Source organism: Plutella xylostella, chromosome 19 (assembly GCF_932276165.1).
Source record: "Plutella xylostella chromosome 19, ilPluXylo3.1, whole genome shotgun sequence".
Taxonomy (NCBI): Eukaryota; Metazoa; Arthropoda; class Insecta; order Lepidoptera; family Plutellidae; genus Plutella; species Plutella xylostella.
Window position 1 is genome coordinate 4889116 of NC_063999.1, and position 14752 is coordinate 4903867.

The window sequence follows — 14752 nt, forward strand, 5'->3', positions numbered from 1 at the left end:
CTATTTCTAATTTTTCTGTTATTGCATATGGCTTTACATTATAGTATAATCTATGACTACATGCATATAACAATGTACTTGTACCAGAACCACGAGCCGCTCTTTGATATATTCTAGTGTATCATCCTTTACGAACTTTTAATGATGCTTTTGCCTGTATTGTGCCATTCGTAAGAAAGTTACATTACACAGAAATGCTCGAGAAAATGTTATATACCTATTAGTATACTCATCTTTAGGATGAGGCCAGACGAGCGTAAATTTGTGAGTTGTGTCAGTTATGTGTCGCGTATTCCCTTAGTGATTTATGTGTGCTACAGGTGTGCAGACGCCGATATGCGCGGTGTCGGGCGCGCAGTTCCTGACTCGCAAGGGGTTCGTGGACCTGCGCAGCTCGCTCGACGCCGACGTGCCCTTCAGCCTGTTCCGGGATGAGGGGAGGACTTTTCTGCAGGTCAGTACCTACTTGAAAGGTTCACTGTAAGGTCGCAACTCGCATCATAAAAAATGAGTGTGGTTGTTTGTGCCACTTGGACACAACCGTCGTATATTGACGTGAATACGAAGTTAAAATTTTAGATGAATAAGTATTTATTGGTAAACTAATATTAGTTTAGGTAAGTTTTGTACCTACTTGGCATCATAAACTTTGACTACAAAATTGTTTACTTATAATATTAATTAAATGAAGATTCGGTTCATGAAAATTTAAAAAATAAGTCGCTCAGAAAGACTTTCTGGGTCACTCCTTACTTTCTATACCACTTTTGCATCACTCTGTAGATAGACGAGCGAAGCGAGGCAATAAAAACCTAAACTGCATTTCCTAAACCGTAAATAGCCGAGCAAAGTGATGCCTTACATCTCAATCCTGCAATCCTAAAGCCTAGAGAACCTAGCGCAGCGAGGCAATACTAACCCTACCGGCATTTTCGGCTCGGTTCTTTAGGGTTTAGAAAATGCCGGTAAGGTTAGGATTGCCTCGCTACGCTCGGCTCTCCAAGCCTTAGGGAATGCAGGGTTGAGATGTATGGCTAATTAATGGGGTGTAACAAAGATATAACTCTTAATTCCAGTGGAGCGGCGAAGACGAGTTGCGCATGCGCATGTCGGGGCGCGCGGTGGTGGTGCGGCTGCTGTGCCGCGACGTGGCGGCGGCCACGCTCGACCTGCGCGCCGTGTTCACGCCGTGCGTCGCCTTCCGCCTGCAGGGGAGCCCGCCGCGCAGCGGAGCCAGTGAGTGGGGCGGGAGAGCGGGTATAGAGCGCAATAGAGGCATCGCATAAAACTCTAGCATGAGAAAGAGTCCCCTTGCTGTATCAGTCCATCCATCTACAGGGGACGCCGCCGCGCATGCTCGCCAGTAAGTGGGTGTAGTGTGAGGCGTAAGAGTGGGTATAGAGCGCAATATACTCTAGTATAAGAAAGAGTCCACTTGGTGTAGCTATCAGTCCATCCATCTGGAGGGCACGCCGGCGCGCAGCCTCGCCAGTAAGTGGGTGTAGACGGCAAATGAACATCGTTAGTGGATAGAAAAACTAGCAAGACTAGACTAGAGAGGCTCTTGATTCCATGAAAACCATATTTAGGAGCGTTGCTGATCTAAACACCGCCCTATCGTATTAAAGCATGGGAGTTCGCCAAATTTCTAGTAGGTATATTTATTCGGGAAAGAATGCCCTTGCTGTATAATATAAGTCATCCATCTGGACCTGATATTCAGAGACTAAGGGATCTGACTACCGGTTAGCTCGTGTAGCTACTAGCCTGGCGGCCCCTGCGTAGACGTCAAATTTAAGATAGGGTACTGCAACAATACATCCCTACCCATACCTGTTCTCTCTCATCTCCATTTACAAGTCAGTGATAAGCCAGAAATCTTTCAACCCAGATCAACAATCAGATCTTACATACTGAAGATATTTATTTCCTGTTTTCCAGATGTCACAGAAGTCCAGTTTGCCCCAAATGCGCACACATCCGAAATGACCGCTTCATCGGGCCTCACAGTCAGCGAATACGTAGCCATAGGCATCAGCTCCCTAATTCTCGGCCTCATCTACGTAGCCTCAGTATTCCTATACCTTCACATGAAGAAACGCCGCAAAACCGCGTCAGAAGACAGCAGTAGCGTGAAAAGAATTAAAGGTTTAAAGAAAAAAGACGGAACATCCATAACGGAACATGATATAATTCGCATCAATAATGAACACGTTAAAACAATTGCCAACGCGATGGGAGAAGATAATGGCATCGGCGTTGTCAAGAAGAATCCGTTGCTTGCTATTGGAAGGCAGTATCATGAAATAAAAAGTTTCCCAAGTGATTCTGGCAGTAATATTTCAGATTCGGAAGATTTTCCTGATAGCAGCACTCGAAGCGATGATGGCAGATTCACTGTAAGCTCTTCACTTTCACAGTTTGTAGTTTTATGTCATAAATATTATTCTTAAGACTTATTATAGACCAGCAATTTTATACTGTATTAAATGCAAATTTCGAGATATATAATTACTTTTCGCAATACATATAGCGAATTAGCGACGATAACGATAATATATTATATTTGAATTTCCAGAATCAAACTACATCTGTTTTGGTGCACCCTCAAAGCAGAGAGGTCAAGTTGCGCGAAGAGAACTCATGCGAAGCGGCTCACCGAGACGAGTCGAGCATCGAACGACTACCCGACGAGCACGTGTCCATCGTGGAGACTACCGAGGACCGAGACATCGCTCGACCAGTCGGACAGACACGGCGGAAACTCTACTTCAATCCTGCGTACTTTGAACCACATCTCATGGCTGTAAGTATCAAAACAAATAAACTTGTTTTTAGTCAAAATTTAGTTGATGTAAATAGCATGGGCCATAGAGGAAGTGGAATTGAAATGCTAATTTGTATTTTTCAGGAACCGCCACAAGCAGCTTTAGAATTCCTTGTGAAAATACGTGAAGTAATAGCAATAGCCAAGCACAAGATGGAAGCTAAACGATTTCAACCCGTTCTTAATGAAATACCAGAGGAGGAAACATATCCGTCGAATGGAAATAGTATCGACATCTATCAAGGATTAGGTAGCCAGAGAAGTGGGAGTGTTGTCAGTCTGAAACGTGAAAGTAGTCGAAAGAAGTCAACCCCATGTGTAGGGTGTCCTGGATGCAGATCTGAGGACAGCAACAGCATACAGAATTTCATGAAATACAATGTGCCGGCCTGCTCCACATGCAATCATAGTAGGGGTGATAAACAGAACAGCATACGCCAGTGGCTAGAAAACATTCCTACTGTTAAACAACAAACACAATTTAATGATACCATGTCTAATACGAGCCAGAATTCCAGCTTAGTCAATTCCCTACAGTCTCTACCATCTAATCACAAAAACAAATTAATGAAACAGAACAGTTTCTCTGGACTAAAAGATCAGCTACGATTTTCGGAAAGCCTACATCCTCCTAAAAAGTCTAAATCTACATTATCGGTGAGATCTGAACCACCGCTAAGAAATTACAACTTGCCTCTGCCTGATTTTGAAAGCTTTGAATGTCAACATAGGAACTATTATGGACAAACTATATCCCGTGTGGACGATATTCGGCCTATTGGTCTCAATAATCACCGGCCAGGCAGCGCTCGAAGACAATCAATGTCCAATCTAAGAAGCCAAATGATATATTCAGGCAAAGGCGTTTTGCCCGATATGGTTAATGAAGCAATCGCTCTAGACCATACGAAAGGATACAATCAAAGTAGTTCTGATGAAGAAAGATTTTATAAACACATTCCACGTAATGCCACTCCTAATAATCTGACCAGGAAAAGTTCTGCCAGTCCTCCAGGAGACTATGAGACTGATAGTTTAGAAAGAATGTCGCACAAAAAAGGGGTATCCACACCAACAGACTACACTGATATAGCTTCCTCTCAAGCAAGTCCTAGCTTAAGCAACGCACTACCGTTAGAAGAAGAATTAACAATGATGAATGCTATTTATAAAGGGAGTATCAGAAATACGCCTTCACCTTTTAAAGAAGTAAGCAAAACAAATAACGATAATTATGAAATTATTAATCAAAATAGTAACGAAACTCAAAATGATACAACCAATATAAATGGAAATGACAATAAAGATTATAGTTTAGTCAGCGAAGTTTACGTTAATAATAATTACAACTTCGGAAGCACGCCAACATCTCCAAGTGGCTCGGAAAGTTCATTGGGGAGTAGAAAGTTCAATGCAACAAACACAAACAACATTGAAGAAGTAGCTGGTTGTCTTACAATAGAGTTGAAGGATCCACCTGAAAATTATATCAAAATACATGAGTCGGACGGTTTTGAGCCGGACACTTTAGATAGGAAATGCCAAAAGCAGAAAGAACTCTTTGACACAACCCAAATCAGTAGGAGACATTTAATTGAGAAACTTAACGCTGAAGAAACTAAATCAAATAGCCACAGAATACAATTAAGAAGCAGTGGCACATTTAAGAAGCCCAACCCGAACAGCACAAAATTCAACAGTCTCCGGCACATTTATGAGGCTGGCAAACCGCAGGACCGGCCCACAATATCCACTGACACATTTAGCAGATCAAAGAGCTTAGACTGTAACGAAACATGGGACGACACCACCCCTGATTGGAACACAGAAGAGGGTAGAATATTGTCTTTAGAACTCAGGCATTCGAAGCGGCAACGTCAGTGCACTCCACCGACTATAAAAGAGATGAAGAATTTAGTACGACCAGACATTCTGCCCCCTCTACCACCCACCGAAGAACTTCCCATTTACGAGCATCCACCATTCCCACCGAGAAGAGTAGAAGACATAACAATAGAACATTCAAAAAACTTGAGCGGCAGAAGCCTCAGTCCGAGAATATTTATGAACAATACGACAATTGATCACGATCCATTTACCACCAGACCAAATTCAATTCATTACATAACCCAAGTTGGACCCGCGTGCCGTCCAACGAGAGCTTCTGTCTCATCTCTGCCCTCGGACTACGAAAATATACAAAATATACACAACTGTTCACACGGGAAAACAGGACCAATAGTTGACTTGTGCAGGACATCCAGTAGACTAAGAAATAGCAAGAGTTTCGCAGGAATTAACACGAACACTTTCGTCAAATGCAAAGATGATCAACCTAAAGTAAAGTTTCGGAGACGCAAGGGGTCGACGGTAGATGATTCAGGGTACCTAAGTAGTGATTCGGCCAGTTCTAGGCAAGTGCAAAGGAGGATTGTAGTGCCAAAATTAGTGAGTTGTAGTGAAAGTGACGATTCTGAACACGAAGCCAGGAGTGAGTCGGGAGCTGAAAGCGTTGAAACGCATTCAGTTTTCTTCGGTAGTTTTAGGAAACTGCGGAGTAGTGAAAGTGACAATTATTCTAACCGCAGTAATCGCGCACTTAGCAATAGTTCTAGAAAATATCATATGAAGCAATCATCATAGTTGTATTTTTATAATTTAATTTAATACATAAGTTCGCATTTAAATTTGAAGTTCCAAATAGGTTAAAGATTTTTATATACCTAGTTTGGTGCAATAATAAAATGAAGTGCAATAATATTGTGCAATAAATAGACATCACATTAACATAGATGGTAACTCGTAAGTTTTATAACCAAGTAGCTTGTAAACGAATACCCCTAATAAAGGTAATAGATTATAAAGGCCGGATGTGCAATGCAATAAATAGATTAGTTAGTTACATAGTATGCAGGAGATGGGGAAAAAGACTTGTTTATAGACCATGGCTACCAATAATAAATCCAAGAACAAAATCTAGTGGTGTGTGATAATTATTATACTGATAATATACTTATATGCCTAACAAATCTATATGATGACAACCAAGAACTGAAGGCCAACACCACTATAGTCCAAATCCTGATAAAGCTATGTCTGTAGCCAAGACTTATTCCTCATTCTCCGGAGTAAACCTCTTAATTCTAACGTTACTTAGTATCATAATAATAATATGTAAGCGAGAACAACGCAATATAGCGCTCGTTCGCAATGAAATCCTGATCTTCCATAGGGTTAGTAAAGTTTAGAGTCGGGCAGCAAAGCTACCCAGTACCTGTGACTGTTTGCTCCAGAAAGGGACTCCACATGTCCCTTTCTGTGAGAGCAACAAGGTTTAAGTCGTTAGGCTTCATGTGTTGGTAATGGCAATCCTGCTACGCTATTCCGTAGATATAATACCAACCACTAGCGCCACGGCAGCTTATGGCACTACGTACCATGCAAAATGTGAAGAATATAGGTATTAGATACAATGAACTTATACCTTTCCTTTCAACTATTATTAGTCTTGAAGATTGACTTTAGAATAAATTATGTTTTAACCGACTTCGAAAAAAGGAGGAAGTTCTCAATTCGTTTGACATTTTAATCGTAAAAAGGAATTGGATTGGACATAAGTAATTCGGTATTATTTACAGGAAATAATAATAACATATAGATTTAAAATCAGGAAAATGCTATTGGTTTTTGTTTTGTTCAATATTTTCGTATGGATTGGCTATTACCAACATTCTGGGTTTTTTATGGTTCTGGTACTTTTTATATAATTTTATTAATGTACAGAGTAGATTTATTTATTTGTAGATGGTACGCCTATACGCAGGTATAATTATTATTAACTCATAGGTATTAGTAATTTAGTTTATGGTAATACATAAAAGGTGCTGATAATTTGGTGCTCAATTATACTTACGGGCTTCCCGGGTTTATTATCATGAATTTACTCAATTTATACATAAGTTTCATCTCACAATTATGATTGTAAATATAAAAATATAGATTAATGCGCAAAGCGCAACTAGAAAGATAAGTAGATCAATAGGTTTATTCCATGTTTATTGGGAGCTCAAGATCTTATATAAAAGATTATGAAGTGTTAATGTGTGTTAGTATTTTCTAAGTGTAGGAGCGACTAAGTATGCTGTTTTTTATATTATGATTGTTTATATTTAAGGTATTGTAGGCAATATGTTAACAAAAGACATTTTTAACCATGACATGCAGTTTATTTAAAAAAAATCTATTTATTCTTATATGACTAGTTCTTTTGTAATGAATTATATAATTTATTTAAAATTGTATAAAATTTTATGAGAACAACATTTGTGTGCTGTTTTGAAACATTAAAATTTTAAATTCAACTTTTGTTTTATTCAAAATACCTACGTACTTAATACTTCCTAAATAAGTGACATAAATGCTAACAGTCTATCGATTTTTTGTATATTATTATCACAGAACTAAAGACAAGGAAATGATTGATTGATCCATACCTTGTAGGCCATCTGCTGACTCAAGCAAACTCCATTGTCTGCAGAGACCATCTTAGATAGATACTTCAGAGTCCATGATATCCCTTTGCTCTTGGTTGTTCATCATCAAAATTCCTTTTGAAGCCGCTTCTATCACCCTCTTCTTCAAATCCAAATACTTCGAGACACCGTGAGCAAACACATCAATATCAGTACCAATCCTGCTCCTCACTTCTTCTTTTTGACTCTCATTCATTTTCATCATACAGCTGTCATAGTATTCTAATAGTAACGACAACTGCTCGAGCAAAGATCTCGCGTAAGGCTCAATATTGTTCGTTTTGTGATGGTTTTTGCTGTGTATTTGCGAAGTGTGGCACCCTATTGGAGTGATGATATGCTTGGGTGTCGTGGTCACTATTCTTCCTGGTAAAGCCTCGTCTATTAGTTGGATTACTGTGAAGAGCTGGCTGTTGTCTCTGGAAAAACAAATAGTAGATAATGTTGTTTTTGTGTCAAATAAAGTTTTTCTATTTCTATTCTATTTCTATTTCTAAAAAGTTAGTCTTATCAGAGGGCTTAGTGTAGATTTTCATAACGAAGAACGTTTTCATAATGAAAGAAGCAGTGAAACCTAAAACAAAATTTACAGGGGGGGTATAAGAGATGTTTAAAAAAAAAAGATTTTATTATTTAAACCCAAATTTATTGACTAACCCCCTTATTCATAGAGAAGTTACATAACGTTTTAACTAATAAACTGTTTTGTCCCTCTCCGACAAAGATCAATTTGTTCTTTGACAGAGAGGGACAAAACAGTTTATTAGTTAAAACGTCTTGTAACTTTTCTATGAATAAGGGGGTAAGATTATGCCAAAGGACAAGTGTCTACTAGGAAGATCAATACCGGTCTGCCCAATACACGTGCAAAAACCGATTCCCACAGAAAATACAATAAAAAGTTACCTTGCATGAATAGAAGCTCTCACACTTTCGTTTCTGCTTACACATCCCTCATGGAAGACTATCATGACGCCTTTTATAACACTTAACAGCGCCATCTGTTGCACAAAGATCTCATTAGTGACTATGGTCATTCGCAACTTGTTGCACAGAGCCTCGTGCAGGTTCGTTGGCTCTTCATCATTTGGTATGGGGGTGAAGATCACATTTGTTTTTTGCGATGTTGCTACTATAGCTAAAATATCGTTTGTATCTGAAACAGGAAAATTATTATAAGAATATGTATTTATAATATGGAGATGCAAAGATGGTATATGTTTCTTGCGCTTTCAGTGCCATCTGTTGGTTGTGATCGGTACTTAGTCATCATCATATACTTTGATGATGATGACTCTAGCACCATTTAGCACTATAAGGTGACTGAATTTCTAAACTACAAAATAAAAGCTTTAACTTACCAAGTTTTTTACTGGCTAAAACATCACATATTTCCCAAGAGGAGTTCACATATGAGACTGTAACTTGCTCGAATGGCAGCAACTTTGCTTTGCCATTCATTTTATACATGACTATACCATTGAAAGTAAACTTGTTAATAGTATCCAGTGCAATATCTCTAACATTTATAAGGACAGCTATTTTGGACAAGATGTTTTTTGGTATGCTTTGTGTTTGAATTTCCTTCCAGTATGGTACTGCCTCTATACTTTGGAATAGTTTTGTGGTGTATGGGACTGACTTGGTTTTGTTACCATGTATCAGGACTTGTATTTCTTCTAATGCTCTGAAAAATAGGGAAGAAATATAGTTAGCTTCTCAAATTAATAACAATAGTAACCTAGATGATCTGTAAAACAATTTTTTTCATAATATTTTATGAAATCAAAAAGTATTTTATGAAACATAGTAAACATGACACAGGTAACCTTTTATCCTACTACTCATGGTTACACATAATATACAGAATGTCCCACGGCAATGCCACATGAAGAAAAATAACATTTACACTGAAAAAACACAGTATTTTGCAGAAAGGAGACTTGTAACAAGACTGCTAACCGTTTTCCCGCGAAAACAAATCGCGCGCCGAAAACGGTTAGCGTCCCATGCCGCCGCGCCGTTTTCCTGCGCAGCTCTACTGCGCAGACCGCGTCCCGCGTCCTCACCTTCACCCGCGCGCACCCCGCGCACCGTCGCGGCTAACTCGTTCCCGGCTACTTCACGCTCGCTCTTGTGCCGCTTCGGAAATTCGTTTTTACGCAAAAGACTACCACGCTTACCTAATTTACCTATTATAATAGTGCATAGTGTTCTCATAGTCTCCCACTGTTGTGCATAGTCTCCTCATAGTGGCGCCCAACTAGTGGAGACACGAAACTGTAATTGTGAGTGCGAACTGTTATTGCAAGAAACAATATGCCAGCGGAAAAGGAAGAGCGAAGCTTCGTGACCTCGACGAAGACGACAGCAGCGGCACCGCCGGCGAGACCACGGTAATGCCCCGCCCAGGCGGCGGCGCGCCCGCCGAGCACGTGGCGGTTGTCCCTACCGCAGCGAGCGACCTCCCCGCCGCGCCCGGCGCGCCCCACGCGCACGAGCAGAACGCGGCACGCGGGTCCCCTGCGGTACGCGCCCCCCCCGCCACGCCCGGCGCGTCGCACGAGCACGCTGCGCGCGGCCGCCCTGCCTCGGCTGTCTCGGCTGGCCCGCCCTACGCGTCCTACGAGGATGCTGCGCGCGGCCGCCCTGCCTCGGCTGACTTGGCTGGCCCGCCCTACGCGTCCTACGACTACCGGCCTTGACGACGATGACGACCGCAGCTGCACCGGCGAGAGGAAGGTGATGACCCGCCCCGGCGCGCCCAGCGTGCCCGCGGCGCGCGCTCCCGCCGCCTCCCCCGCCGCGCCTGATGCGCCCGCCACGCACGACGCGCTATACGAGTACGCGGCGCGCAGCCCCCCCGCGGCGCGCATATTCCGCCGCTTCCGCCGCTACACTCGACGCGTTCGCCTGCGTGCTGCTGGACACCGTCGCCAAGGCCGCCAAGACCAACCGCGTCTTTATGCAGAGGATGGTGATGACCCGCCCCGGCGCGCCCAGTGTGCCCGCGGCGCGCGCTCCCGCCGCCTCCCCTGCCACGCACGACGCGCCCGCCACGCACGACGCGCCATACGAGTAAGCGGCGTGCAGCCCCCGCGGCGCGCATATTCCGCCGCTTCCGCCGCTACACTCGACGCGTTCGCCTGCGTGCTGCTGGACACCGTCGCCAAGGCCGCCAAGACCAACCGCGTCTTTATGCAGAGGATGGTGATAACCCGCCCCGGCGCGCCCAGTGTGCCCGCGGCGCGCGCTCCCGCCGCCTCCCCTGCCACGCACGACGCGCCCGCCACGCGCCATACGAGTAAGCGGCGTGCAGCCCCCGCGGCGCGCATATTCCGCCGCTTCCGCCGCTATACTCGACGCGTTCGCCTGCGTAACGGCGGCGCAGCTCTCTGTCTTCATGGAGAGGACGGTGATGACCCGCCCCGGCGCGCCCAGCGTGCCCGCGGCGCGCGCTCCCGCCGCCTCCCCTACCAGCACACGGAGCCCGGCCGCCCGCCTCGTCAGGCAGAGCTGGCCCGCCCGGTGCCTTCTGGGAGCACACGGAGCCCGGCCGCCCGCCTCGTCAGGCAGAGCTGGCCCGCCCGGTGCCTTCTGGGAGCACACGGAGCCCGGCCGCCCGCCTCGTCAGGCAGAGCTGGCCCGCCCGGTGCCTTCTGGGAGCACACGGAGCCCGGCCGCCCGCCTCGTCAGGCAGAGCTGGCCCGCCCGGTGCCTTCTGGGAGCACACGGAGCCCGGCCGCCCGCCTCGTCAGGCAGAGCTGGCCCGCCCGGTGCCTTCTGGGAGCACACGGAGCCCGGCCGCCCGCCTCGTCAGGCAGAGCTGGCCCGCCCGGTGCCTTCTGGGAGCACACGGAGCCCGGCCGCCCGCCTCGTCAGGCAGAGCTGGCCCGCCCGGTGCCTTCTGGGAGCACACGGAGCCCGGCCGCCCGCCTCGTCAGGCAGAGCTGGCCCGCCCGGTGCCTTCTGGGAGCACACGGAGCCCGGCCGCCCGCCTCGTCAGGCAGAGCTGGCCCGCCCGGTGCCTTCTACCAGCACGCAGCGCGCGGCGCGCAGTACCCCCGCGCGCGCAGAACCCCTGCGCAGACCACCCCACCGTCCGACCATCAGTGTTCTCGAGGACGACGAACAGTTTAGGGGGAGGACCAGGGCTGTCACCATGCTACTCCGAACCGGGCGGCCGGGCTGCTACGCGAGGGCGCTTAGTTCGGACTAGAGGGGGAGGATGTAACAAGACTGCTAACCGTTTTCCCGCGAAAACAAATCGCGCGCCGAAAACGGTTAGCGTCCCATGCCGCCGCGCCGTTTTCCTGCGCAGCTCTACTGCGCAGACCGCGTCCCGCGTCCTCCCCTTCACCCGCGCGCACCCCGCGCTCGCGCCACCGGCCAGCGAAGCCCGCGCAGTGAGTCGCGGCTAACTCATTCCCGGCTACACCACGCTCGTTTGCGCCTTCAACGTAGTGTTACAATAAGATTACCTCACTTGCATTATTACGTGTCTGTAGAACCTTGACAATATAGTTTACATTGTGTTTTACCCTGAGATTGTGTTATTCCCTACTCCCACGATAGGACCCTTCTCATAGACTTTATTTTATAGGGTGCCATGTACCAAACAGTTTATTGAAATTAAATAGATATGTACATTATTTTCTTTGTTTTGGTACAAAATAAAATACTTACACTTGGTTTTCATTACACACGCTCAGCAACATGACCACATAGTCATTGCATAATTTGACCCACGGGTGCTCAATGCGAATTTTCAAGGCACTGGATATCTGAAAAAGAGATTAATTTTCATTAGTTATAAAATAAAATTTAATTGTGAAAGTCAAAAAAGCAGTGTCAAACCAATGTGGCTATTTCAAGAAAAATCTTTAATTTATTAAGTTTGTATTGGTAACTAGCCAAATGATACATCATTGTTATCATATCATAAAAAATATAAATTTACATACAGATTTGCAGCTATCCGTAAAGATGGAGCTGCCAGCATTTGGATGTATATCTTGGTACAGGGAGTAGGCAGCGGCCTGCCGCAGGTTCCTGTACTCCACCAGTGACTTCACGTTGAACGCAGACACATACCTCGCAGCAGACAGCTTTACATTCAAGTCCTTCTGAAGCGGCAAGTCTATCATACTGTCTATGCTACTACTCTCCTCTGTCTTCTCTGTAATCAACTCAAAATCCTCATTGAACAGTGTAGGCACCGCATCATCAGACACAAAGACTTTACACTGAGTATCGTCGAGGAAGTACTTGTTCACATCTGAAACTTTGTGTAGGACTTCCAGCTTGTCCTGATGCCGCTTTAAGAAGAGCAGATCTCTTCCCGCCAAAATTATATAAAACAGTTCACAGGCGCTATTTCTGTGGATCTTGATCTCTGTTGGTCTAGAAACGCAGTTGAGGTAGGTTGATGTCACTGTTTGTCGTTCAAACAGTTCGATTACTTCCGAGTTTGATGTGCACACTGTGATATCAATATTTTCGGAAACACAGGGGTGGCGATCGTGGAATACGAAGCATGTGCATTCGTTGGCGAGAGACGCTGGTACTAAGTTAAGTAATTCACGATTGGCACTGGAATTGCGCGATGGTCCTGAAGCATTTGTACCCAACATGTTTACCGTAAAATTATTGTAATTTTGTTAAAATAAAATCTATAAGCGTTTGTTTTGTTTACGTTTACAACTGACAATCATTTGACATTTAGTTAGACATTTCTACCAACTTGACAATAAAAAAATGTTCGTTCATGTAGGACTTATTTAAATTAAATTCTACAGTCCATTATTCTAAGCGCAGCATAATAACAGGTCCACAGACCCTATATACATATATTTTTATTTATAATGCTACCACACCATTTGGCTTAGTACATACAGTGAAACTATAAAGCCCTGAAATTAATGTTTGAGGAACTAAAATTTTCAGGAGCCTGGCACCATTAGAAAAGAAACATAAAAGTCATAACAATTGTTTATGTCAATAGGCGGTTGGCTGTTTTTTTGAATTTTCTTATTTAATTATAAGGATAATCTAGATATTCTAGATAAAAGCAACAATTTACGCTTGGTTGCAATTAGGAAGATGAAGAAAAATATTCGTAGTCAAGCTAGTGAAGTTATTTATCGAGTTTTAATACAATGTTTAGCGGAGCATCAAGCTGGACACATTTTGTCGAATTTTGGAGGATGTTTACGCTCGTACAGCGTCTATGACGGGTATGTAGCATTGTACAAATTGTAATAACTCATTTTTTATTGGTACCAACGCTTCATTTATCGATAAACCTAGGTTTAGAGCCCAAGTCGAACATTGTTTACATACCACTGATTGTAGGTTTCATCTGGTTTCAGTTGAGTCAAACCTTAACATTTTGATACTTGAAGATATATGTTTTTGTTGTATTTGGGGGGCATTGTGTAACTCAAAAAGATTTTTTTATTTTATTTTATAGTTATATCGGTCCAGCGTGCCAAAGAGGGCTAAAAATATGGAATATTTCTAACTCCTGGAAGAAACAGAACTGGCCGTCCCAAAAGAGAAATTGATGTCTTTACTATGTGTGCCCTTCGTCAACAGATCCAGTTTTTTTATACAGTTGTAATAACGTTATCTAAATAAATATTTATTTGTTTCACTATTAGCCTTCATATTAACACCTTCTAGCTTGTATAAGAGCTTTTTTGTGGATGGTAAGTTGTTTTTAAAATAAATAGGTAGGAAGTTAACAGGCAAAATTTAAGTATCAAAGTCAGTTATGTTTCGCTATATAGGGTTGCTACATGAAAGATAGCAGTGCCCTCATTTAATTTCAGGACTTTATAGTTTCACTGTAATATGTAATAATATTATTAGCGTTAAAAACAAATACGAGGCTCTGAACGTGCCGATGCCGATGAATGCATAGTGAAAGACTGGTATTATTCTGAGGAGCCGGGCGATGAATAAAGTCCGCGCCACCACTGATGACTTGCGGCAAAAGTAGGAACTAAACTACTTACGAGTATTATGTTCCTTGATGTAGATGCAGTGATGGCGAGGACTCTCCTTTCCTGGCATAACTACGCTCCCTTTTAACGATTTTCATTTCCTTCTAAACTTTAATTTTGGTCATATTTTGGTTACCTATGCATTTTTGCATTGTCTTTCAGGTTATATACATGGTGTCACAGACACAGAACATACGTGTAAAATCTATCAAGAACAAAAGGCCGAGGCCTAATCACTATTTCTGCTTAGTGAGTACCTGCCCTACTTCCTATAGGAATTACCTAGGTACCTACTATGGGTTCCGCTCATCTCGCATAATCTTTATTGACCAAAACTCATTTCGCATAACTCGTATGGTCTAAACTTTTTTGGCCGAACCATCACT

General features: G+C 43.7%; 2 protein-coding genes across 2 annotated transcripts in view; one reads left to right on the plus strand and one right to left on the minus strand.

The window, feature by feature from the left end:
* LOC105388445 overlaps positions 1-6885 on the plus strand; it is a 71095-nt gene extending 64210 nt beyond the window's left edge. The window contains exons 6-10 of the mRNA XM_048627648.1: positions 321-454; positions 1077-1236; positions 1942-2399; positions 2579-2806; positions 2912-6885. Coding sequence (XP_048483605.1) covers positions 321-454; positions 1077-1236; positions 1942-2399; positions 2579-2806; positions 2912-5470 — 3539 coding nt within the window. The 3' untranslated portion in view covers positions 5471-6885. The remainder of the gene's footprint in view (positions 1-320; positions 455-1076; positions 1237-1941; positions 2400-2578; positions 2807-2911) is intronic.
* Positions 6886-7031: 146 nt separating this feature from the next.
* On the minus strand, positions 7032-13180 carry LOC105387616. The gene is made up of 5 exons (XM_048627647.1): positions 12324-13180; positions 12046-12143; positions 8721-9046; positions 8266-8515; positions 7032-7778 (listed from the first exon to the last, which is right to left on the minus strand). Exons 1-5 carry the CDS (start codon positions 12990-12992, stop codon positions 7373-7375), a joined length of 1749 nt encoding a protein of 582 aa, XP_048483604.1. The 5' UTR covers positions 12993-13180; the 3' UTR covers positions 7032-7372.
* Between the last annotated feature and the right edge of the window lie 1572 nt (positions 13181-14752).